The sequence below is a fragment of the Onychostruthus taczanowskii genome, unplaced genomic scaffold (assembly GCF_017590055.1).
Source record: "Onychostruthus taczanowskii isolate IOZ18803 unplaced genomic scaffold, ASM1759005v1 scaffold24, whole genome shotgun sequence".
Classification (NCBI taxonomy): Eukaryota; Metazoa; Chordata; class Aves; order Passeriformes; family Passeridae; genus Onychostruthus; species Onychostruthus taczanowskii.
The window spans coordinates 4851778-4879679 of record NW_024499684.1 but is presented as its reverse complement, the minus strand read 5'-3'; the positions used below and the strand labels follow the sequence as shown (position 1 = coordinate 4879679).

The following is a 27902-nucleotide window of genomic DNA, read 5'->3' as shown; positions in this document are numbered from 1 at the left end:
CGGCCACACGCCCTCTTCCAGGCAAAAACATCTTCCGAAAGCTAAAATCTGACAGTGGCTGTGGCACCAGAGCCTTGGGGACACCATTTCACACCTATACAGAGCGAGGCAGCGTGGTCCAACCAAGCCTTCCATCAACTTCCTAATGTGACAAGCAAAAAATGAGTATTTCTAGATAAATACCTACATGAATAGAAGTTCATCTCCAGGAGCCTGTCTGCTGCTGGGGCACATCAGAGAGGCACAGGCAGCTTTCCTGGCATCAGTGCTCAAGGGCAGCCCTGGGAGCACTGTAGGATTGAGGATTTTTGGATGTGCTGCCAGTTGGGGCAGGACGCAGCCACATTTCTCCCCACCCTCACCTCCTCCTGCAAGTAGGACAGAGTTTATTCCCTTCCTTTTGCAGCACACAGACTGCAATTCCTGGCCATCCACTAGGAAAAAAAGATAGAAAATGGGACTTTGTAGAGTTTCCCCTGTCCTCTCTCACTGATGGAGCTGTGCAATGACCAGACACAGCCCAACACCATGAAAATCCTCAATGGACAGCACATTAAAAGCTATAAATTTATTTTGAGAATCCACTTTCTGCAGCTAAAAATCAGGTTCAGAAATGATCTTATCATCAGCACAGGTCCTCTAGAAACTTCCTGGGAGTACACTTGGTCTTAGACAGCAAACACCAAAAATTTCAGTCACTGACCCTGACTCTCCAAAGCCTGAGTGGGAGATGCTGACTTTACTCTCCAGAAATATTCTTTAAACTTCTAACAGGAAAAGTTATTTCCTAAATACAGCCTACTCATTTCACTTGCTTAAAAAAAGAAAAATATGGAAAAAACTCAGCAGTTTTTCTCTCCCTATAGTCCCATCACTATATTTTAGGCTGCAAAGCCAAGAAATTGATTTTTTTTTCCCCCTACTGATACTTATTGTCTTTTATAGCTGCAGAAGATTTTAGAGTAGGAATGTGAAGCTTACAGATGGCTCAAACCTGGCTTGTGCAACAGATAAAGTGGGAATCTGTTGTAATGATCCATTTGGACATGCTCCCATTTTCTGATCACTGAATTTGAATCTATTAATCTTATAGACATTTCCAGCATGCCCATCACTGTGAAATAAAGCTGAGAAACTGCATTGTGTCAGAAAGGATTCATGCTCGTGCTCTTGCCTGAACTGCTCTTACATATATGGCTTATAAAGTGCTTTTTTCCTCAAAGGAATACTACAAGTTGACCATAAAACAACATCTTTCCTCACACACGTGTGTGTACAAGAGTAAAATCTGTATTCCAGAAAGGACAAGCCATATTTCCCAATAATTTTGATGCCAAAGTAGATCAGTCAATTTCTAATTAACTCTAATTGGCTTCTTCACATGCTTTTAAATTATTTACCTGGAGGTGACAGGGTCTCAAAAGCACCAAGCATTTTCTCCATGCTTTGTAAATGTTAAGCAGGATACTTGATGAAAAATAATCACCCGCCACTTGTCACTTACAACCAAAAGCCTCATTGACCTAAACAGATACAAACCACATGTTTTACAATCACCAAGAAACACAGGCAAGGACTGTGTGTTAGATTGCTCAGTAGGTAACATAAGGGAGGGAAAAACAGAGAAAAGAGAAAATATATATTTAGAATAACCTTGGGGGAGGCATGAACCCATCTTGAAAGGTATTGGCTCAAAAGCCACCATCATGAGTAATCAGGGCATGTCATGTCTCTGCTGGCTGGACCCACAAAGGGATTTTCTCCAAACCAAAAATTCTGTAGGGCACTTGAACCCCACAGCTCCCTGCATCTCCTGTAGGCACTGTGATACCCAAGGACAGATAAACACAAAAGTGTAGTGCTTCCTCACCTCACTCCATGGAAAGCAGTACCTTAGAGCTCACCTTGAAATGGAGTTTCTTTTCTGTTCAGGGCCCTAAGAAATTGGAGGTATTTATCCTCCCAGCTGCCATCTGCTCCTGGAAGGAATGGTGCAGGAGCAGGGAGGGCAGAGCACTTGTTTAATTTGTGGCTCTGGACACTTCCTGGCTTGAGCCAAGGGAGCAAAAAAAAAATGCAATAGGCAGGCAGCTTAATTTATACCCACAAAATTAGGCACGCTGGGAGAAGGTTCAAACACCACAAGCAGCTAATGCAGGCAAGCAGTAGCCAGAGAAGGTGTGCTGTTAAAGTGTTTTTCATCTGAAATGTCTTTAAATCACAGTGCTGCATACCTACCCAGGCTGCAGAGGAGAGACAGAGATGCAGCCTGAAGTGGGCACCGAATTGGAAAGCGTTCATGGACTGATTTGAGAGTAACTTTATCCATGAGGACAGTTTAGAGAAAATGTGTTATTAAAGTACTTTATTTCCATTTAGAGACTCACACAGGCATACACAGACAGTAGGTGGTGACAGCTGCTACCAGAACCATTTGTTATCTTACTTCTGTTCAGCTTTTGACAGTGTGAAATGAATATAAATGCTGAAAAGCTTTACAGAGGTGAACCAAACAATAAAAAGTAGGGGGGAATGAATTCTGGTTAGGTTACTTTAGGGAAGAGTTTTATTTCTGTTTATTCCTGAGGCATGGATATGTGCTGTGTTTCTAATACTGACAATGCTGCTGAGAGGATTCTTGGTGGAGTTTACCAAATCCACACCATCCTGAGATGGTGAGAGCTGGCCTTGAAGCTAACTTTAATATCATTTCCAGAACTGGCATGAAAATAGGACTTCAGCAAATTATTGCTTTTCCCTAATAATCTGTCCATCAAAATGGAGTGAACCTTTCACATAGTTTGCCTTAATAAAAGTGCTGGTGAGATATCTCTCTGTTTGGACTTAGCAGGAGCAAATCTCTTGGCATCAAATGGATTAAATTAGTTGGCCTGAAATTATATTGCTTTTTCCAAGCAATCATGACAGCTCTCAGAATCTTGCTACAATATACTCACATCACACCAGCTGACAGTTGCCTCTAAAAAAACCCATTCATTTTGGCCAGCTCCTCCTGTGAACACTATCAACAGACTGATGCTCCTGTTTCAGAGTCCAAGAGGCATTTTTGAAATACACCCTATCAAGGGGAAGCCCTGGTCTCAGTTCTGACTTTTGTCTGATTGGTTCTCACATGGAGAATATTTACACCATTCTCGTCTTGGTTGCATCTCGGATGGAATGACAAATTTTGTCTTACAAGGGCAATCTATAAAGGAGATTTTGGTCTGTTGTACAGAATATAAAGTTCTTCAGAAACTACTGTAGTATATTGATTGCACAATATATGTTTCATTAGAGCTTCGGGTATTTTGGTTTTCTTTTTTTGCTTCTATGACTACTTCTCTTACCCTGACAAAATGGATATAACAGGAATTGTCCATAAAATAGGGATTGGTAACAAGAGGCACAGATTTATAGCTCAGCTCACAGATTAAGCTGAAGTCAAGCAGATATTTTCCTAATATCTTTGTTCCTGATTTAATGCTTCTAAAGCAAAATATTTACTATATGAGAAAGACTTCAAAGTTTGCAGAGGGAGGGAGGTAAAACCCTTGTCTGAAGTTGGGCCAATAAAACAGGAATGACTTGGGCTTAGGAGTGCTGCAGGGAACATCGTTAGCTTCTGTGGGAGGGAGAGATTCACGTCAAGTTTATTTTTATAAAGCAGCATCCACCTAGAAATGAGCACAGACTAAAATGCTATATCCTCTGAATTTGGTGGGCACTTGAAATCTCATTTTTGCAGAGTGCTCTTGGTTCCAAAAAGGCCAGAAATGTGATAGATAGGTAAAACCTATCAGCCCTTGGGGAGTATAATATTTGATTTTAAACTTCTATAACATTCTGCCCAACCTGGTCACCAAATCCCTTCTATGTCTCTCTGATTCCTGCTGGTTGTAGCTGAAGGAATTTAAGCCTAGACACAGACAGGAACAAAGATAAAGCTCAGGGCCACGTGTGGAGGGCAGGCTGAACCCCAGTCCAGCAGGGGTGAGGGCAAGCAGCCTGGCAACCTCATCTGGCCAAATCAACACTCTCCAGATCCATGCTTTTCTGGAAAGCAGTGGCTTTCTGAATAGAAATAAGGATCATTTCTCATAACTTAAAGCATATCTGAGGTATAGGTGGCTCCCAGCCAGTACTGTGTAAGTAATAATGTGCCCAAGATAGCAAATGTATGTGTCCTGCACACACATCATTATTACAAAATCCAGTGCTAGCTCTGCAAGAGCAGCTAATATGCCAAAAATATCATAGGTATATATTTGAATTATCCATTGCAGAGCACGCTGCAGGAAGGCTAGTAAATTCAGTTCCTCTTACCTGCCATCTGCATTCATATTTAGGAGTGAATTATATGTTTTCAACACATTTTCTAGCAAGTTATTTACGCAAATCTCATTAAGAATAAAGACAGGGGGTTTATATACAATTCCTGATCTGCTGACTGAAATTGCATACCAAGATGTCAGTGTGACTTTGAATAGAAGCTGGAAAGCTGTGCTGCATGAAATCACATTACTGAGAGAAATCCCTCACACTTTTTATTCTCCTGTACTGACGTTTCTTTTCCCCTCTCCACTGAAACAAAACGACCATTAACTAATTCTTCGTTATGCTGGTTTCCTGCAGGATTTTTGATACTAGTGCCTAGTAGTGGTAAGGGCTGGATTACAGTTCAACATACAAAAAGCAGTTTGCTTTCAGCCCTGTGTGAAGCTCACTCTCAGGTTTTGAAAGTGATTTTCAGGAGTAGCCTTCCTTAGCAGACATTTTCTGGGATGCAGACAGTGTTGGACTTGCCAGGTGCCTGATGTGAGATGCACTGACGTTACCAGGCTGATTACTTGGATGGCTCTGAAGTGAAGGCATCTGGTTAGGACTGCTGGCTAGTAGAAGAAAAGGCACTAATTAAATATTTCTTGCCTTTTCAGGTTTGTCCCTCTGATTAACCACTTTAAAAATCACTCCAGGGAAAGCCACACAGTTATCTTTAAAACAGAGAGGCATGATTAAACATTCCTTTGCTAACAGAAAAATACTGAAGGAAAAGGAAAGCAGGCGGCTCCAGCAAGGCTGGCAGGTTTTTGCTGGATTCAAACTGGCTCTTAAGCCTTTCAGCCTGGCAGGGGAAAGCCTGAGTGATCTTGTGGAAGTTGCCAAAGAATCCCATTGCCATACACCATTTGACCAAATTTGCTTGTTTTCCCAAGATAATTTCACTATCAAAATGTGTCTGTAGCCACAGATACAGATGGATAGCCAAGAAATGGAGATCCATTGGCACCTCTTCTTTAGGGCAACCTGTATTGCTGAACTGAGCATGAACCAAACCTATAGCAGGGATCAGTAAACTGGCCAGTTTCTGACCTTTGAGCCTTTCACCTTGGTTTCAGTGAAAAAACCTCCAATGTGTCAATGTACACATCACCAGAGCTCTAATTTTTGTCTTGCAAATTACACACTAGGGAAAATTAGCTAGGAGCTGCTGTGATGATCAGCATTTCCACTGGGCTTTCACCAAAGCCATGGTGGGTTTGAGAGATCTTTTCCTCTGTTTCTTATTAACTAATGACTGTGAGATCCTTACTCATGAAATTTCCCTGCCTGCTGCTGCCAAAATTCAAGCCATAATACCACAACAAATCTATGCTGAGGTCACAAGGTTACAGACTTGTTGTGTGACCTTTGAGAAAGCATTTTATCACAGGTGTTTACACAACTGTGGTTTCAGCAGTATATTTTTAGGGTCCTAATATTACAAGAGAAATCTCCTTTATCAGTGAAAGTAAAACATAATGAGTTAGTTCACCACTAATGCAAAAATTTCAGGTAATGCTTTCATTCCTTACCTTTCATTTATACACTGGGTAACTCTCTGGATTCTCTTCTAAATGGTCTGCAGCAATCTTCTAAAGGATGTGTGTACACAGAACTTATACAGTGACCTCCAGCTGTAACAAAACCCCCTTTTCAAAATTAAACTATTTCTGGAAATAAATATTTCTTAATACTGCATGGACTACTCTCACATAGACTATGTCTGGAAGTAAAAAAATCCTGCTAGGTTTGCTAGCTATGGTAAAGAAGGAAATAAAATTATAGATTTCAAGTTATTAACCCCAGATTGGCTGTAAAGCTTCAAATGCTTAAGTTGTTTGCTTCAATTTCATAGCCTCCACAAGCTTTAAGATTTTAGCAAGATTTCTACAGACCAAAAGTCCTAAGACATATCTGCAAATTTCCCAGTTTGGAATTAAAATAAATTTTGTCACATAACTCTGGGACAAGAAAACCTCAATGGCACAAAATGGAGCTGCCCCTCCAAGCCCACAGCTAAATTGTGACAAGATCTTAAGGTATTCAGAGGAGTGTGATGGAGATGTTTTCACCTTCTGCTCAAAGCACTCCAAAACACCAACAGCACTTTTAAACTTCAAAGTTTGTGCTGTTAGACAGCAGACTACAGCAAGATAAAGAAAGGTTGGTTCTGCCAGGTGAAACATGGAAATTGCAGACAAATCTCATCCCTGCTCATTATGTCTGTGCATGGCACAGCCTTTCTTCCTCCGTTGCTCTCAGTCCAATGATGTTTCCCAGGGTAACAATCTGTATCTACAGAAGCTCCTTTGGATCCTTAGGAAATTTCTCTTTTTATCTTCCCCTTTGAAACTCACATTTGAGTCCTTCCACAGCTCTTCTCCACACCCTCCATGCTGCCAAACCCAGCTTGCTGTTTCCTTCCTAATTCCTAGTTCCTCCCCTGGGAACTTCCCAGATGAGCTTCCTCAGGTGCTTTCTGGCACAGTCTTTGCCTCACCCACCAAAAATACTCAGCCAGACTCAATATTCAGTGTCAGACAGGACAACGCCAGGGAAGAACAGTCCTTCCCCTGCTGTGTTGCCAAGTCCTTTTGTCAGAAGGGTCAGGGAAATGCAGTGATGGGTGGTGAAACACACACACATAAAGCATCACCTCCATCAGACCTTGGGAAATGGTGCTGTGCAGAGGTGGCTCACCCAACAGAAGCCTTTTCCAGTGCTGTCTGTATTGCTACCAAAAACAGTCCTTGCAGCAGTGAGCAGATGGAATTGTGCATCTCACTTACACCAGACACCATGGCTACTTTGTATGTTCATAAACTTTTCTGCTTACTACAGAAAGAACCATTTCTACAAAACTAAGTTGAATCTTACTTTTGGTGCATGTTGCTGCTGTTTGTATGGAACAAGTGGGGAGTGATATCTCTCAAATGCATTGGATTACTGCAGAAATGCTACAGAGAAATCAGGAGAGGGGTTGGGATATGAAAAGTATAGAGGTGAGATGGTCGCAAACACAGGTGCATCCCTGTAAAATTATTACTCTGATTCTGGGAGATTAAAGATTGAGTTATTATTAGTTTCTTTGAACTCTTACTCTGAGATGTCTTAGAGAAGTCTTGACAGAACCCAATCTTCACATTATTTATACATATTTTCTGAATCCTTATCTGTCCAGATATGGTTCAGAGACTCATGTCTCGGTTTTTGTCAGAGATAACTGAAGGGTTACCCAGGTCTAAACATAACTCTTCATATCAGCACCAAGGCTCGAGGAAACTCTGAATTGCAGCACTTTATATTGAAGGGATCCCTAAATGATTCTTTTCTTCTCACAATCATTCAAGAACTTGAAAGTCCAGGGAGAAGCCTCAAATCTCTCATTCCCATAAATTTAACAGAGGTCACAGCATGGCCAATTCAGCTGAAAAGTGTTATTACAGAAAAACTTGATGATACTTTTATGTTCACTGATGTGAACATAATTCTCTGGGTCTTTTAGCTACATATAGCCTGCCTTATCCACAGAGACACTTCAGCAGATATATATGGTACCATGAGCAGACTTAAAAGTGATGAATATTCTGATTTATAACTTCTACTGATAACAAGATGATAGAAAATCTTAAAAATATGGGTGTTATTATATACACTGTGTAACTTCACTCAGCAGATAAGGGACGGGAAATCAAAAACATTTATCACACCTGAACTGGGGGGACACTTCCTTGAATGACCCTTGTTGCCTGTAAAGGATTGAGCTGACCAATGGACAAAAATCTTAAATACTCTGTAGGTGCCAAGTGTGGATGAATCTCCCACCCTTCTCAGTTCATAGGGACCATACACAAGGAGGAAAATGCATATATTGAAGAGCTTTTTATTCCTGACAGACTTAATCATCTAAAGAGATCTCAACCTGCTGAGTTGACATTGTACCTCCTAAAGATCAACCACTGGAACGTAACTACAGAGGCACAAGAAAGTAATTATTGTAAATAAATTTGTTAGGGTTGAGGAGCTGGACAAACAGGCCAGATGCTCCTCCTTCCACTTCAAAGCTGTGGTGAGGGACAAAGCAGACCCAAGAGAGAACCCCTTGGCAATAATTCTAAAGCAGGTCCTCAGCATGATCCCAGAGTTTAAACACACAGCCCAGATAAATATTACTTTGTTAATCTTCATTAGAAATCTACTTTTAAAGCTGATTCGCAGTGAAGTCACTTAGTCAGATGAAATCATTGCACACTAAACAATCCTGTTAGGGATGCTTATCCAAGCAAAGGGCATTCAATTGCATTTCCATTAGCAGCACTATATGGTTATTGTCCTTAAAGACAGGGCTCTTAGACTTAATCTATTTTCTTAGAGCTGAATTTTCTCAAGAACTAAAAGTTAATTTTTTACTACTTTCTGGCAATACGAAATCAGGTCGTCTGCAGATCGATAAAACAGATTTGAGGACTGAAAGTGGCCCTGCCCACTCTGCCAGTGCTGAGAGCTCCCTGAAATTTTAAGTTCTGGATTATCTAAGTCTAATGATGCACATTATTAAATAGAACATTATTTAATGAGAAAGTCACCAGCTGTGGTGAACAGCAGGTGATTTATCTATCAGGAAAAGAGTATTTTTTTCAACAGAAAATATGATGTTTCTCTCTGTTCAATTCTGTACAGCTCAAGAAGGAGGAAAGATGTTTGATCTCATCCTTTTTACTTTCTGTAGCAGTTTGCTGGAAGGACAAGTCCTCCCATTAAATGAGGAGGAGATTTTCTGCTTTCCTTGCCTTGTTCCATTCTCTGCCTTCCCACCTGTGGGACTAAGGCAGAGTTCACCAGTGCTTTGCTGATGTAAGGAAACAGCTCTGACTTCCCCTTCAACCTTGACCTGAAGACAGACAGATTTGGGGAGCCTGAAGTTGAACCTGAATTTTTGAAAATAGGAAAGAAAGTCTATCTTTCTCCAACAGCTTTTTTTTTTTTTTTTTTAAGATTTTATGTTCCAATATATTTGCACTGATTTCTCTAGTTAACTTTAGTTAAAGCCAAGGTATATTTTACTTCCGTTTTCTCCATTTATCAGTTACACAAAGTGCTTCTAGCTAAGAAATGGTGTCTTATAATATTATAGTGGCTTTGTTTCTTGTACAGCTTTGCTCTAAAGGCATTGCAGTAGATGATCCCTTGAAGACATCTCCAGATGATATTTCCACTATAGCCACTGATATTGAGGCAGAGCTTCTAATCTGCTTCTTGGAAACTGGGGAAGCCTGGTATTGCTATGGAATAATTCACACAGGTGAAAATAAATATTGATTTGATACACTGTTAGGCTGAAAGCAAAAATTAAGCAAAGCCTATGAATAAATCTTGTGCAGGAGGGATCAGTCTAATAATGAGAAAAGAGGGATCAATAAAACACAACTTTCCCATGGCACTGGTGCTTAGATTGGACTGATTCTCAGAATTTGAGACACTCAGCCACGACAGCCAAGTATACATTACTGCTCTGACAATGCAGAGGGGAAGGATATTGTAGGAAAGACACATCCATAGTTTGTGGCACACTTAAGACTGAATTTAGACATATGCAAACATGCCCAGCCTCATATGACAGTAACAATATTATGAGCACTTGATCTCCTTCAAGCCAGATTAGGCCAGGGATGGCTTCAAATTATTTCCATTGCATAATCCCTCATGGGCTCACTTGTGATCCACATCAAAGACCAGCACTACCAGCAGTGAAGAAAGAAGCCAGAAACAAAACTTGCACATGGTGGAGATAAAATTCCCATTAGTTTCAGATGAGTTAGGATTTCACTGGGTTTGTGCTGAGTTTAATTAGCAATCAGGCACAACAATCATTTCTGTGTGCACGTCGTGCCAGCAAACACTTCATTACTGAGGCCTCTGCTCGTTTATTCCCACGTTTGAGATGTATTAAGAAGGACACTGCAATTAGTGAAGGGTGAGGGTTCCTTCATGCAGCCATCTCAAATGAGTGCAGCCACAGCAGCGTGGTTGCAGCAGAAGAGGAGGCATAGGAGGCTCCCAGCAGAGGGGAGGGATAACGTGTAGGGTGGAAACACCACGGTGGCAGCAGGTTCATTTACCCACACAGGCAGCCATGGCATGTCTGAGCATCCTGACAGCATGTCTGAGCATCCTGACTCAATGCCCACCCCTTTCCCAAGCAGTTCTGGCTTGGAAAGCCATGCCTACCTGCACGTGTTGTGGGTGTGCATCCTTCAGATACTCCTAAGTACCATTCTGGGCTGGCAACATCAATGCCCAGGAGCAGTCAGAAAGCAACAAAAACTTTGTACATGTTGTGCAAATTAAAAACCAGCCATGCTTTTTCATAGTTTCCAAAGAAAAGGGGGGGGAAAAAAAGCCAAAACCATATAAAGTTTGAGGGGACTCCCAATTTTGGAGAAAATTATAAGTATTGCTCTCTTATTCTAATTGTGACTTCCAAGAACACTAAAAAGCAAAAGCCATTTGGACAGTAAAAGAGAACAGGAAATATATTTTTTTTACCTCATTTAATTTATCTTGATTTCAAAATGGTAAGATGAGACGACCCCAGTGTTACAGAAAGTAAAGCCTATCCAGAACTGCTTTGGTTTCTATTTTTCTGACACAGTGAGAAAATAAATGCAGTCAGATGGAGATCACTGGAAAACTGAAGGAGGGAAACATTTTTCACTCTTTTCCTTATCTCTAATTCTTAGATATAATCATACCAATTTGTTCTTAACTCCTTTAGTTACACAGCACAAGGAAAAGTGGTAATCAGTAATGCCTATTTTCAATAAAATTCATTTAATAACTTGAAGAATGGGAAGAAGTCTATTGATCATAGTGGGCACATTTTATAATGAAGGAACTGATACAATAGCAAAAACTATTCTGAGACATAATTAGCATAGACAGAACCTGAAATACAATCAATTGCTATGTTTAAAAAAAAAAAAAAAAAAAGAAAATATTAAATTACTCTGAGCTGCCCTGCTAAAAATAGCTTCCTGCCATCAGTTAACTAGTGCATATAGAATTTTTATTCCCATTGAGTTTTTATGTCATCACCACATTGTAATGGTTTGCTGGTAATCCTTTGGCATTAATCATGAATTCAAATTAAAATATTTGTTCCTGCATTTATTTGCATTTACTGAGCTATTCTTTCTTTAATTTCATGTAAATTTCACAGCTCCTGCATTCATTTTGGAAGCCCTGTTAACAAAGAATCAGCTTTAATATTCTCCCCAACAGTGGTATCAAATACACAGTAGTGGGTTTTGCTACAGAGAAATCTTATAAAACATCACATCTACAGAAATAGAAAACAGAACAAAAAATTAAGGATCTCAGTTTTAAAGGGTTCATAAACAGGCATCTGTAGGGAATAGCTTTCCTCTTCTTAAGAAAGGGAGTCCAAACTACAATCATCAGTTTTAGGTCCTGGATGGGAAGCCAAGTCTGGGTCCTCCTAAAAAGTGGAAATTGTCTTCTCTGATTTCTTAATATTCAAGGCTGCCTTTAGCATCTCTGATACAATTGAGGACACTGGCTGATCATTTGTCAGGCTGATGCAAAAGTTTTACCCTTTGTGATCAAAAACTATTAAAACCACTTCTCATCCATCACAGCTCTGAGGAAACCTGCCATGGATTGACCTCACCAAGCAACATTTGCTGCAGCCTACCTGACCAGCGCTTTTCATCATAAGACAGCCATCAAAATAATTCCTAACTTGCAGTCTGAAGCCATAAAATGAATCACACGATATTTACGTGCCCTGTGGTCCTTTTGGCCCAGGCATTATAGCATACCAGGGTTTAATGATCTTAATAACCCCATATGGCTTGCTGAGAAATTAGATTTTCCCTTTGGTTGCAGAAGGCAATTTTCAATTATAGCAGATGGCAAAACAGTGAAGGTCTGAGAAGTCAAGAACTGACTAAGAAACCTCAGATTAGTGCTTAGGCCTTATGTTGCTCAGCCTAATAATGTCAGTGGTTGAATTTTTTGCCCCAGATGGAAACAGCCTTGAAGCAGAGCACAGCATTTCAGCAGAACAGTCCCCCAGTTCCACCTGCTCCTCAGAGGGCAGGCACAACAGAACCCAGAGAGCCACAGGACAGCACATGGGAAAACAACCCTTGGTGTTTCACATGCACAGCTCAGCAATCATTAAGACTCTAAATTTATTGGAAATTGGAGAGAGCCATGCCGAACTCTGGGACAACCGAAGAGGGAGGTTCTTCAAAACATAAGAAACCCTTTCAATGAGATTTTATATCCCCTTATAGGTTTTTGGGTTTTGTTTTTTGGGTTTTTTTGTTTATCTCGCCTTTTCACCCTCCGAGCAAGATCAAGTAAATCTGCATTGAGAGCCTTGCTGTCTGCACCTGGGACAAATCAAACAGAACCTTTCTATTGGAAAGATGCTTTTTGCCACTGCACCTGGTGCCCATGGCACACACGGGACTCCTCTGGGAATCAGCTGGCCAGCAGGAGAAAGAGGCTGCTCACCATGGCCTGGAAAATGACACCTCTTCCCAATGGGATTGCTCTCTTGCCATGGAAGCCCACAGCAGCTGGTGGGAGGTGCACTGGGAAGTTCCACCTGGAAGGATGTTTGTGACCTGCCTCCTACCAGAGCATCCCTGGACCTCATTCCCTGTCCTCCTTCCCTTGATCTGGAAATTGTGGATGTAAGGGTTGAGGGAAGGAAGAGGAAGCAGATTTTATAACATGTTTCTTCAGTATTACCTCTAGATAATGCCTGGAAAATATGTTCATGGTAATGAGGAGTGTTTTAAGGAGCTATTTAAGATCTTTAGGGGTTAGCAAAGATTTCCCTGTGTCCTTGCAGACTCTGCTCCACAGCACGACCCGCTGCCAATTCTCTCCCTCCCTCCCAGAAAGGCTATGCACAGAGAATGCAATAAATCTGCAAAGCTTTTTTCTGCTCTGCCTTTTCATGTGTTCAGTGGAAGGCAGGGCTCTCTAATGCCTCTTGCACAATTCATAGGGAGACACATGAAGTAGAAAATAGCACCTCTGTTAAGTAGTACACGATTGCTTTAGTGATGAGTTAACAGAGGGAATCTCTTCTGGAGGCACAGTGGGGGAAAAGTCTAAAACAGCTGAAGGTTCACAGATTTACTTTTAAATCCTCTGCTTTTTTCCCAGTGACTTTTCAAACACAAAAGGTCTAAAATAATTACTAGTGATCAAGCTTCATGCACTATATGTCAGAAGAAAAGACATCTCAAAAGATATCTGATCTTGGTCATTGTATTATAGACTGGATCAACCAGGACCCTTTAACCCAGATTATTCAAAATTCAGACTAAAAATTCAATATTCAGCTACTTCTGCACTCCCTAGCTTCCTTATTTTGCACCTTTAATATAGAACTGTATTAAAGTAACTTGAGAATGGAATTCTAGTGAAATATTAAATAATCAAAAATAAATAATGCAATGATGTGATGATACAGTGCAGGCAGTGGGCATTAAAATGGAGGCAGAATAGAAGAGGAGCTCTAGGAAAACAGAGATTTTTAGGCTGAAACAGAAAAACAAGAAATGTAGTGAGTGATATTCCTAATCTGTGGGAAGTCTGTACTTTGCTCTAAACTACTCTCCTAATCTTTTTACCCGCTGAAACAGAAAAACAAGAAATGTAGTGACTGATATTCTTAATCTGTGGGAAGTCTGTACTGCAAGGTATACTTTGCTCTAAACTACTCTCCTAATATTTTTACCGCTTTGAAAAGGGAACAAAAAGAAAGAGAAGAATTAGCAGCACCAAATTACTTCAGCAATTGTATTAGGCATATTGCAATATACATAATAGATGAGATATTATTAATATAAAGCTATTCCATTGAGATACTCCGGATAATGTAAACTAGAAGTGCTCTTAAAAAATAATTCCTTCTCATGCAGCATTTCAAATATTTCTATGTACTTCAATTTTTTATTATTTTTTTAAATGAACACCATTGAACGCTCTGGATTCTGATTCTCAGCTCTGACTCGTATTATTTCCAGGCTGACGTATCACTGGCATGGTTCTTATTTTATGGGCTGAGATTTTCCCCTTTGTGGTAAAAGGCTACATTCCACTTGACTTTGATGATGCTACTTTGCAAAAACTTTTATCTGCACAACTCGTGGTGGGATCCTATTAAGAAAATGCACATTTGGGGGGGAAAAAAAGTCTGGAAGACATACAGTTGCTTGTAGAAAGAAAACTCTGACAACATTGAACATGACAGCAGTGCTAATGGTGTCAGGAAGTTTGGTGGCACAGCTGGAAAACAAGAGGGCAAAACATTATGAGAACAAGACAGGGAACGCAGAGTATCTCCACTCGTGCTAAGATGTTTTGGGAGCTTTGAAACAAGATATTTCTAAATATCTTTTTGTTCTGGACCAGAGAACATTCTCCTTTTTACCACCTTCACAGCTCAGGAATTGAGACCTGTATGGCATATTTATCTTATGCTTGCAATTCAAAGCAAATTGCTGCTGCAAAACCTTTTAGCATGGCAGTTATATTTCACTTCACTGACAGAGAAAAGGCGTTGTGTGAAACCTTTTTTGGGAACCCACACTTCCTCCCTTCCTGTCTGTTTAAATATGAAAACATCATGAGATGGTTTTTTCTGTGCACTGACAGTCCTTGCCCATAGATGTCATAACTGCATTCATTTCTGATGGGTTGTGCAAAAAAAAAATAAAAAATAAAAAAATAAAAATCCAACTGCACAAAGACATTTCAAGCACCCTCTCTCAGTGTGAGAGGATCTGGTTCTCTTCCTTCATCCACCCAGGACTGGTAGAAGTTTTTCTGTCTGTTTTGTTCAGTGATTATGATTATATTAAAAGGGATTCCTAGTAATTTATCAGATTACCAGACACTCATTCAGGACTCTGCCTAATTTGCCTGGATAAACAATATTCCATGCAGTTGCTTTTGCAGATACATCTGCCAACCAATCCTATTAAAAGGGATTCCTAGTAATTTATCAGATTACCAGACACTCATTCAGGACTCTGCCTAATTTGCCTGGATAAGTGTTGTTGCTTTTGCAGATACATCTGCCAAGCAATCCTGGCCCCTTTGTCCTCCAGCTTTTCTCTCTATAATCCAGATGTTATCTGATTTTGCATGTCACTTCTTTAAAAGGACTGGCCAGGGCAGGGAGGGTAGGGCACTCCCTCCTTCAGGGACCAGGGGAAAAACATCCCCAAGTCCAGAGCAGGATGGCACAGTCCCTGCCAGGCATTTGGTGGCAACAGAAAAGAAACTCCCCGTGGACCAATGGTCCTGACATTGTCCAGGTACCAAGAGGCTGAAATCAAGCTTGGGAGAAAGGCCCTGCTTCCCTCGAGTGTCTTCTTGTGGCTTCCCTCATCCACTTTTCCCTCTAGCTGCTAATCCCCAGCAGCACCAAAACCACCTCACTCTTGTGAGAGAGCAGAGACAGTTTATGCTCTTACAAGCCAACCAAATATTTTCAGCACTTCCAGTTCCATCAGGGAGGGTTTTCCCCTCTTCAAGACATCATCTTTGGTAAACCCTCACACAGAAGAGGGATGCTCACAAGTTTTGTGTCTCCAAGACACACCCCTTTTAATTCCCTACAAAAGCACTGGGAAGAGAAATGGTTTGGGACAAAAAAGCTGGCTATAAATAAGCATACATCCATGAGGTCCTCAAATAACACTTAAAGAAAACATCAACATTGCTCCACATGCAAATTCCAGAAAAACACGATGAGGATGATTCCTGACTGCAGTGGGGTTCAGGAATTTGGCTGTCTCTGGTAGGACTGAGCTCTCAAACCTGCCCTTGGGATCACAGAACAGAGCACAGCAGACTCCACACAGCAGACAGTAATCTGCCTGCCATGGAGATGAAACAAGGAAAAAGAAGAATGTTGAAGTTCAGTGTAATTACACAGGATTTGTCAGGTTCATCCACGGGTATATTGAGGCTGGATCACCAGCTGTACTGACTGACAGTGTTCACTGAAGAGAAGAGCACTGTATTAATCTACAGCAGCTGCAGACATGGCTCTGCTGAATGCTGCTTGACTCATTTCTTGCACAGACATTGTCTTTAAGGTGGTGAAGAAGAGCTCAGTGACTGCCTTTGTGCAGTCCCTCGTGCCAGCAACACGTGGATGTGCAGCCTGAACAAACACCCATCCCTGCAGCAGCACAGGCTGCATTGGAATTGCAGTTTTACTTTGTTAAATCCCCTAATTCCTCTCTAACAGTCGATTAGCCTCAACTGTTAAACCCCACAGCATCTCAGGAAAGTATGGATAACTAGGAAAAAGAAAAGGCTGCTACTCTTATAAAGAAATAATATCCACAAACCAACCAGCTTTTACTCACACTTCTAATAAGAAAAATTAGTTTATCTGATGGAGCAGTGAAGTGCATTTTTTCACTTGTTTCATCTATAAAATCATCATTGACTTTTTCTTGGCCTGCAAAGGCCAAACACAAATGATGTGGTGGATCACAGCAGAGACAATTCTTCAGGTCAGTCAGATTAGAGTTAAACCCCAGCTGCATTTGGGAAGAAATTAGACAGAGACTGTGCACCTTAGAAAAAAAGGCAGTGTGATTTCCAGCATCCAGTTTTGATGCAGCAATCCAGGTTTCTTGACACAGCAGTTCTCCTAACACTGGGCGGTGAGATTGAAAGGAAAACCTGGAAAGAAAACTGCAGAGTGATGTGGCTTTGATTTGCATACTCCAATTGTTGTGGTGGGGAGGGAGTTGAAGCCTTCTTCCCTTCTCCTCACAGTTTGAAAAAAGATAATAGTACAAACCCTGCATTATTTTTAAGAGAAGCTGTCAGGATGAAAAAATGAAAACCTCAAAAAAAGGCTGATATACAGCATTACTTAAAGACTGTTTTGTTGAGAAAAACTGACCAAATGATTTACGAAAGGCTTTTAACAGGACAGTCTTTGGATTACAGTGAAGATGAAAAATAAATGAAAATCTATTTCAAGTTTACTTTAGCCCAGTATTTGACAGATGAGGGCAAAACCTGGCAAGAACACAAGTTTTAATCTTCAGATGTAGTGACTTTATTTGCAGTTTTGCCGATTAAAATTTTCTCAGGGCAAAATAAGAGCTTTTTCAGAGCATTTCCAGATGTTTTGTGTTGAAAATACTTTATTTTTTTCTAAATTAAGCTCCCATGAAAGGCACATGAGTGAAAAGACCAAAGATGTTTCTGCTCATGGCACAAAGCTCATATAGACATTGTTCTGACTGTGCTGCAACCACTGTGTCCACCACCTTCCTCCTTTCCCAATTCTCCTTTCAAGCCTCACTCTTGAAAGTCAGCCCTCCTAATTAATTACTGGATTAACCAGCCTAGTACCAAGATGCTCATGGCTGGAGGTGGATCTTGGAGCATGGGCCCATTCTCAGTATGCCCAACCTGGCATACTTCTGCCTGGCCAGATGGGTCCACCATCTGCTCCTGTTTGAAGGAAAACTTCCTGCAATTAGGGTTTTCCTCTTAACCTTTGTTTGGACAATCCTTTGCTTCCTCTTTCCATTATTTTTTTTCCTTTGCTTTTTCACCAAAATCACCTGAAGCACATCAGATTTAAAAAGCAAAGTGGCAGCTCCTCACAGTTTTGGTGCCCACCTGGCATGAAATGAGCCCTGCTCTGCACAAAGGCCACTGGTCTGGAGCAGCCTCAGCACAGCAAAGGGCCACTTTGTGGGAAAGCAGGAACACAGCAGAAATTATTTCTAGTCTATAGGTTTCAGAGAGTGTAGCAAAATCAATCCTAACACCAGGAGTCAAAGGTAGCCTTCTGCTGTTTGCTCAAGCTATTAGGGCATGCTATATTATTTTTGAGTATAGAATTTATAGATTGAGACCAGCAGTTGATCTCTTCGAGACAAGTAAAAAATAATATATAAAGATGGAAAAATAGAGAGCTGATATCTAATCCTATGAAAATCTGCCACAGTTCTATATTTATGATAAGCCTATCCCAGCACATCCTGCTCAAAGTCGTACAGAAAATGTGTTGCTAACTACCAAGAAATCATTGATTTTTTAATTTTTCCCCTCATAGTGCTATTGCTTATCTGTGGTAGAAGCCATAACTTGGAGAGGAGGGGTAAAATTTAAAAAAAAATAATAAAAAAATCAATATTATCATTATCAAGTGGTGACTACAGTTTATAGCAGCAATAATCTCCTTTGAAACAGCTTGCAGAAGTACCAGTTGTCATCTACATAAGTATTACTGGTTTGGCCAAGTTATTAAATACAGATATTATTTGATGTTTTGGTCATTTTGATTTGGTAACCATCAATATTGCCCAAACCTCACATCTAAACCATATTTGGCTGAGAGCTGCAGTATTTGCTGTTGGCATTTTCTTTTCATTAGCGCTGAGAGTGATTCATTCCCTCATTAAGAGCAACTCATTTTTAACATCCTGTGCTGTTTCTTGCATTGTGTATTAGTGGAGTGCTCAGATGTGCCCCCAGTCACTAAGTTCTGTGCTTCCTCCAGTAATGCCTGCAGTTATGAGATCATTTGTCACTGGTGTTCCACACACACACGCCTTCTCCCCAGCGAGGCAGCTCCTGCAGGGTGATGCTTTCTCTCCATACAGTTTTCTGAGCATCTTTTTCACATGTTGAAAGCACAGCTCTGAGATGCCACACCAGATTAGGGTGGTCTTCAGCAGGACTGAATCTCCAAGGCACAGAGCAGCTCTGCTCAGACAAAGTTTACTGTGCCAAAACAGAAATATTCTTATTTATTCAATGACTGGCAAATGCAAATATAAACAGTCAGAGCTTCAGGCCTTCTCCTGTGCGCCTTGGAGAAAACCTGCAGAGTTAATTTGATTCATAGGTCTGTGGTATTTTGGAGGTACTTTTAGGTTTTAACTTATTTTAAAAGCTCCATCTGAAGGCCACAGGCATGCAGGTCACAAGTGTTGAATACATAGAGAAGAGTGTTGGTCTTCTAAAATGTTCTGTGTGTTCTCATAAATGAGAATTCATAACTGAATGTGTTTGCATCTATATTTATATCATAATTTCAAGAGGATGAATGATGATTTGGTTAGGAAAAGGATTAGGCCTGTGATTATTAATATACTGAAATCATAAAGGCAGTAGTTTTTTCTATTACCACGATATTCAAAACTTTCACTGAGGAAACAAGAGCTGGTGTGCAGGCTTTCATTGTATCAGAATGTAGTGTTAATCTCTTTGCTGAAGTCCTAATCTATCATTATGTGCTTTTTAAAGTGTGCATGAAATGATAAATACTAAACTTTGCATGTTAGAACACCATCTGTTTAGCTTTCTTCCAAGGACCAGGAGAAGTGCTGCTGACCTGAGAATCCAGTCTCTTCTTGGAGATCTCACAGGTGGAACTAATTGGATGTAGAAGGAGCTGTCACTCCTGCCCTCCCCTTGCTCCCATCAAAAGGCCACCCTGCCTGCCAATCTAACTGCTGAGCTTCTATTTTTATCCTTTCATCTTTTCTGATATTGACTTAAAGCCTGTAATTTGTTACACCTGGAACTGCATCTATTAAAGTTAAGGTCTAAGAAACATGCCAAGGTCCACCCACGTAGAACCTATCACTTGTGCAGAAAGTGTTTCAGAGTCTTCCAAGTTAACACTAAATACATTCCAGATGCACATTTTCTCCAGGTAGATGGGTCAGGCACTTGCCACTCATGTTTGCAGAGGCAGGGCTTCACATCAAGTTGTGCTGCACCAATTTTGATTACTACACGCTAAAAGCAATATAAAATATTACCACAGGATTTTTTTTTCCCCTAGAGCAATACACAAAACCCTAATGAAATTGCATTTATAATATAACCTCAATAAAAATTTGAATAATGCTTGTTCCTCTGTCACAGCTGTTAAGAGAAAGAGCCCATATTGCATTTGAGACAGAGTGGAGCTGTATGGAATAAGTACATACAGTATGTGTCTTAAACTGTGACTATCAGGAGCTTTTAATGATTTAAGAAATAAAAATTTAAACTTATTTGTTTCTTATCCTTAAAGGGAGCATTATTCTGAACCCAGCCTCTCTCCAGAATCACCTACACCAAGCTGCTTGCTCTTGGTGCTTACAGAGAGATTCTGAAGTTGCAAATCACACTGCTTGTGGCTCCTGAATGGATTCTCTCCATCCCTTTCATTCCAGCTCTCAGTAGTAAGGCTGTCATCCTAGGTCCAGGCATTTCCAGAATCAGTGGGGGTTTTGGGCTGGCTTTGTGCACATGATCAAATCCTCCTGGTTGTCATAACATGAATAATCCTAATTACATCCCTAGTTGTGATTAGGCAAATGCTTGTAGGAGCATTCACTCATTCTTGGGCACTGGTGTGAGCCCTGATCAGGTCCCAGAGCTATGCTGGATAAAAGTTACACCCACACAAGCACCTCCCTGGTTTCCCTGGAACCCTGGGCAGATGCTCAGATGTGCTCCAAGCGGAGGGTGGAGAGAGAGGGGGAAAAAAATAAAAGAGAGAAAAAAATAATCAAGATCTCAGGGTACACTGTGGTATGCTGCAAAATTTAGCCTGTGTGCAGCTGAAGAGATTGCTGGTGTGAATGGGAACTGCTGGCAGGAGGAAAGCCTGCAAGAGGAAGCTCTGCTTGTGTGCTCCCACTGCTGCTGCCAAAAAAACCTCCAAGTTCCACCATGCAACAGAAGTTTTTAACCACCTAAGATGCTTAAATGAAAGAGAAATGCATGAGGAAAAGCAGCAGTGACTTGCTATGTATCACCATTACTGCTAACATTAGACACTTACAAGGGACTTTCAGCTGAAGACCACAAGGTATATCACAAAATATTTCACAAATCATTAGGTAACTAATGGCAGAGCAGCCAGTGTGAATTCGGGAAGAGACTGAAGGGGTCACTTTGCTCATCCTTTGAGATGGATGCTGGTGGTGCAGCTCTGAAGCCACTAAAACAGCACAGGGAGTGGAATAAGACTTTATCCAGGCACACAAGCAGACTTGCAGAGAGGATTTGGGAAGATGAACTTCAATTTTCCATGTGGGACTTCAGCCAAAGGCTCCAGGACAAGCACTTTTCCTTCAGCAGGACACACACTGAAATTATGTCAAAGTAATCTCCCCTGGCTTTCACTCGACAGAACAGACAGAAGAAATCACCTCCCCAAGCAAGAAACCCAAAACACTTTTTCTAAATTTCTTAAGAAATGCAGTTTCAGATACATCTGGAATACTTCCCCTGACCATAAACCCACCCAACCTTTGTTCTTTAATCTCAAAACACAGCTCAATATTCAGACAAAGATGTTTCCAAGCTAAGAAAGAGAAACAGTTTGTTGAAAGAGAATGAAGTGTTGTGATTGTTATCAGTGAGATGCGAAAGGAGATCTGGGAACTATCTCTTCTTCCTGAAATCTTGCTGATGTGCTGATTCAGACAGAAATTGTCATCTACTGAATTATCAACAGGTGAGGCTCAGCCAGGTGTTTCAGAGCTCTGTTAGGACCATATGTTTCTTTGTGACAGGTGGGGAATCCTGCCTGGGATGCTTCCAAACCCCCAAATTCACCAGTAGCCCAACAGATGAAGTGAAAAGGGGGATTTGTTTGGGGTGCTGGGAAGGAAAGGCAGGTTTTCCCTTTAAAGTCAGCTTGAAGATGTTTAAAAATAGTAACAATAATAAATGGAGGGTTTTTTTCAAAATATGCTTTCAAAGACTGAGCTTTCTTGAGAAGTAATACAAATACATGGGCATATTTAAGAAGATGATATGAACAGAGAAGCTGTTCATAAATATGATTTCAAAAATGAATATAAATTTGTGGTTGGTGTCACTGCAGATAAGGAATCGGTAAATTTACTACATCAGCAGGCAGGAGGGAACACTGTCAGCCTTTTTTCCCCACATTGAGTAGCTTTCAGGAAACTAGATGATTTTCAAGGAGATTATGTATTTTGTAAAGGAGAGGAACATTCTGACAGACTGACTCCAGCGTGGTTCCAAAAGCAGTGACTGTAGCAGTACTCAGAGTTTAGCCTAGTTTAACATAGTGTTATAGCAACTGTGCAGAGCTGCTTCTGCAGATTGTGTTAAACTAAGCTTAGCACCACTTCTGTCATCTCTCTGGAGTCACTGGGCTCAGTCAAACCCTGCTCATGGTGCAGAGTGTGCTCTGCTCATCACAGACAGTCCATGCCATGGGGACACTCAGTCACACTTCTGGAAATACAAACCTGGGCATTGTTAACATAAGCCATTATTCACAGAATTCACAGAATCACCAGGTTGGAAGAGATCTTCAAGATGATCCAACCCTGCCCCAACACCTCAGCTAAACCCTGGCACCCACTGTCACATCCAGGCTTTGTTAAACACACCCAGGGATGGTGACTGCACCACCTCCCCGGGCAGCCATTCCAGAACTTTATCACTCTTTCCATAAAAAACTTTTTCCTGATATCCAACCTGTATTTCCCTTGATGTGGCTTGAAACTTTATTTCTGCCTGCCTTTTTTTTTAATGAGAAACTGGTCATTCTATTCCTTTTCCTGCTCTTGGGCATCCCTTGCCTTCCCACGCCTCACATGGATTCTAAGTACCTGCACAGAGGCACCCCCAGAGCAGTGGAAGGGGGAGAGAGCAGCAGTGGCTGGTTGGGAGCAGCTCAGCTTGGCACAAACACCACAGATAATCACATTTGACTCAGACTACCCATTAAGCTGAGATCCCCTGAGATTTTGTCTCTGAAGACATGCCAGACCGAATTCTTTGGTTCAGAGAAAGTCAGAGTTTAGAGAGGTCAGCTGTAATTTAAGCCTCTCTCAAAGTCCTCTGAGTGCAGTTTTCACTCACACAGCCCAGGACCAGGAGAATAAGCACAGGAAGGAGCCTAAATGCAAGGAGGTCTGAATTAATTAAAGACTGATATCTGCATGAATTCTGAATTTTGTCAGCTGCTCAGGGATGCCTCTGGGATAGCACAGGGATGGGATGCCCCAGGCAGAGTGCAGCCTAAGGCCATTTGGCACTGCAAGGCAGTCCCAGAAACACCACTGTGGGGTCACAGCATCTGCAAACAATTCCAAAGCACTGCAACCACTTTCCCTAAAGTGCCACTTAAATATTTTTCCCCTCTTTTTGTATCTCTCATGTTGGAAGACTGCTCTGGACAAACACAGTGAAGATTTAAACCTCAGCAGGGAGAAAACCCATTCCAGTGGAAAGACCATCTTGGTCCTTGAACAAGTGGGCATAAATGTATTGTGTATAAATTTGGTCTGGAATTACCAGGAAATTTTAAGCATTAGAAGGCATTTAGCCATAGGATCAGCCTCCAACAGCAGCCACTGGAAGTGCCCTGCCAAAGGACACATTCTCACAGCTGACCAAAAATCCCTCAGTAATCAGAATGGAAGGTTCAGGAAAGGATCCTGGGCTTACTTCTGTCTTAAAACCAAGAAAATGCTCTTGGAGAAGGCCAAGGAGAACCTGACCTTCCTGGCAATGTCAGGGCACCATTCCTGGAGGTGTCCAAGGAATGGCTGGATGTGGCACTCAGTGCCATGGTCTGCATGACAAGGTGGTGATCAAAGGCTGGTCTCAATGATCTCAGAGGTCCTTTCCAACCTGAATGATTCTGTGACAGCTGCCCCAGGGAAAGATGAGATGAAGGACATGTCTGTGCCAGGGGATGCGCCACAGCAGAACCTCAGAGGTCTGTGCTGTCTCTAAGGACAGAACAGACACCACCCAACCCTACTTTCAAGGATGAGAGTCCTAGAAAAGGAACATGCACCAAAAGGTGAACCTCAAAGCTCGTGGAGGAGGAGTTAGCAGAGCCTGTGTGTCCTTCAAGTCCCCAAGCCCATGGGCTGTGCTCTCAGAGCTGCCTGCTACACATCCTCAAGGAAAGGTCTAACCAGATGAGCAATAAGCCATGAGAGCAATTTTTCTTCCTTATTCAAACAGTGCAGGCTATTGCTGACACTGAATAGCCTCGCATCAGCAGTAAGGTGAAAATGTGCAACTTACAGAAAAATACAGGCACCTATTTCCTTTAAAACTACAGGTTTAAACCTCCAAGTACAAAAGGTATTTTGCCCCTTTTTCTCATTAAGCTGTACAGCTCTCATCTTTCTGCTAATCAAAATGCTGTGCTGATTTAACAGTGTCACTGTGTTCTGTGAAAAGCTTAAGATAGCTCTTTTATCACCAGTTGGAACACCAGTGACTTGAAATTAGTTGTATACATGTAGGGGAAAACAGACTGTCTGTCCCTCTGCCAGAACAAACAACTCATCTTCATCTGACTGCATAGAGTAGGGGTAAGCAATCCGTAAGGAGAAAGAAGTTTTAGGATCTTAATAGCTGTGGGATGGCTGACTCAGCTTTTTGACATTCTGGTTAGAAAAAAATAATTAAAAATCATAGAATCTATACAATTCCATCAGCTGAAAAGCAAACCAGCCCTGCTAGCAGTAAACCTCAGCTCTCTGTAAGAGTTCAGATCTGTGTCCCCTTGTAGTCAGGCTTGAAAAGGAAGTGTGAGAAAGCAAGGTGAATTATTTGGGCTAGCTTTTATGCCTGGGTTTGTTTTATGAGGCACACAGTTGTGCTAAGGAAAGATGTGTAAATCCTTGGGGTTGGGGATACCAGCTGCCTGCCTCCTGCCCACACCTGCCACCCTGCTACCCGCCTGTGCATCCTGCCTAGGCCTCCTCTTGGGAAAACAGGAAAGTTTATCTTCTGTCTCTACCCTAATTGTTTCAGTTTTTCTAAACTGAAAAAATAAAATTTAAAAAAAAAAAAATCCAGTTCTAGTAAGAAAACCAAACAAACCTGTTGTCATAGCAACAGAATCCCCCAGCCTCCTCTGATCACAGAGAATCCCTCAGGGCTCACCCACAAGGACAGGGATGGGCAGGGAGGGCTCCCACACCTGGGGAGGGTTCATTTACACCATTATTCCAGGAGATGCTGGCTCAGAGCCTACCCAGGGGCTCCAGAGCACTGATCCCAAAACCCAGTGCCAAGTGGACACAAGACCCAGGACTAGGAATAAAAGGGGAAAATGAATGAAATTGTATCTGGTTTTCCCTAAGTGGAAAGGGTCCAAGAGCCTCTGATGGTTTGTGATTTCCGTCCTCAGAAGGGCAGCACTTCTGGGAGCCCTTCAAAAACTGGGCCCAGGAAAGCAGCTCTGGCAAATGCTGGGATCAGCCAAAGCCCAAAGGAAAGCCACATGGCCTACTATATTTTATGACACCAACATACAGTCCATGTCTAAAATCCATCAATCTTCTCTGTGCCACACATATGCTCCTTTATCACCTGAAACTGTCAAACAGCAGCCTGATCAGACAGAATCCCATCAGGGGCAAGAGGAAGCCTTCAATTCTAGTGTTTCCACAGCCCCTGCCAGAAGTAAACCCAACCTTTGACACCCCAAGGTCTGTCCCTAACTCAGGGAGCAGAGCAAGTCCAGAACAAGCAAGGACCACGTCCCTTTGGATGTTTCACTGCATCTCTGTTACCAGCAGCTCATCCCATCCTTTCCCCAGAAAGCTCCACAGTGCAGCCAACACTGGCACAGGTTCCTCCCACACCTCCTGGGATCTGTCCACCACACCCATCCTGAGTGTTTGTTTCCTTCCAGGCCATGGAGATCCCAGTCTCAGTGGGCTTAGGGAGCTGTTGTCCTGATCACCCCCTGTCATTTTAAAAGGCTCCCGATTTCCCTGTGCATCTCTCAGCTCACGTTTGGAAAGCAGCTTCTGTGTCCTTAAGTGGCACTTGCCATTAAATGAGAAACATTTTTTATCATTGCAGAGCAATCTCGATACCACGCAGAAAGTTGGAGCCAGATAATAATAAATACAATGAATCTATTGTAAATACAGGGGCCATTTTCTCATATGAAACTTATTTCTACTTTCTAACAACGGGCTTACAACTCAAACTCCAGCAAAGACAGCAAGTGTACCCCATCACCAGCCTGGGAGGGTTTGGCAGGACAGAAGTGTTTTATAGCAGTTTCCCAATGCATTTAAGGCTCACTAGTGAAATGCTCAAAAGGAACTTCTAGTCAGTCCTCTGCAAAAATTAGCAACATCAAAATACTGAACACATATGACAACATTTTGCCCCATTTTGGGGCTAGTCTACACATAAGTCAAACCAGACTATAGCAATTTCATACCTGCTCAGTATTCTGTTTATCACTCCTCATGTAACAGTTTCCAAATGTCTCCATACCATCAAAGTAATGAGGTTACATGTAATTGGAATATACAAATGTATTTAAAAATTAAGTGTTATTATTTTGTACACTTTTCAAACAGCATAATTGCATTAAAATTACTACCTGCTGCTTATTTCAGTTATAAACATCACTTTCCTTTTCTAATGTCAGAAGAAAATAAGCAAGGTCATCCAGAACAGAGCTATAGCTTATTTTGCATCTTATATCTCAGGCTCAGTGCTATTGTCTTAGAGATCTCTAAATGCCCAGGTGTCTGCATCAGAGCTGATCCGAATAGGAATATTAAAGTTCCTGTTAAACTGAAAAAACAGAGCTATACTTACCCTTTCCAAACAGGAGGTCTGCACAGGACTAACACCACAGTGCAGTGGCTGTGGCCCTCTGTTAGTACCACTGACTGCAGATCCAGGTGAGCTCACTTGAAGTAGATGCACAGGTCATTTTCAGCCATTTATCAGCCTCTTGGTTTTAGCAGCAATTAGGGCTGAATAGCACAGCAGAGTGAAAGTTACTCTAATGTGCATAGGCTGTGATTATTCCTGAGGCTCTGCCATCTGCAGAGAAATCCTCCTCTCCCCTTCTGGGCTTCTCTCCTTTCTCTGCAGCTCAAGGGGAGCAGCCAAGGATTAAGGAGCTGACCTTGAGTCCTGCCCCCATGAATTTCCCAGTGTTTACCACGGTAAATGAACACACAAACATTTAGCAACAACGCTAAGCTCTTGTCTTCTTTGGAAGTGGAACACTTTGGTGCATTCCAGAAAATTCTGCCTATTTCTATACCCTCACCATCCATTTTCCTGCCACAGACCTGCGTGGCTGCTGCAGAGGATTTGGCTGGGCACGGGCTGTTGGTGTCAGCAGCCGTCACGCACCAAAAGCTGCCTTTGACTCTGCTCTTACAAGTCCTGTGCATGCCTGGAGATGGGCTGAGGGAGAGGTTCAGGATCCCTGCTCTGCTCCTCACCAGCAGTAGAGAAATATATCTTATTATTCTGCACCACCAAGTGGCCAGATGGAGCAGAGATTGCAGAACACCTTTGGATCCAGGCTTGCCACATCACCTGCTTTGGTTATGGAAGTCCATATTGGCCTGAACTGGCAAATAGGGAAAAAAACACAGAATATAAAGCCTCATACCTTGAAAGAAGAAAGTTCATATCTTTTTTTCTGACATCCCCTAAAATGTTCCTAAAGGTGTTTTGTCAAAACTGCTTCCATTCTTATTCAT

The 27902-nt window shown here is 41.6% G+C and overlaps 1 protein-coding gene across 1 annotated transcript in view; it reads left to right on the top strand.

Annotated features, from left to right (window-relative positions):
- SPATA16 (spermatogenesis associated 16) overlaps positions 1-27902 on the top strand; it is a 138241-nt gene that overhangs the window by 79515 nt on the left and 30824 nt on the right. The window contains 2 exon segments of the mRNA XM_041406076.1: positions 9478-9625; positions 20447-20529. Coding sequence (XP_041262010.1) covers positions 9478-9625; positions 20447-20529 — 231 coding nt within the window.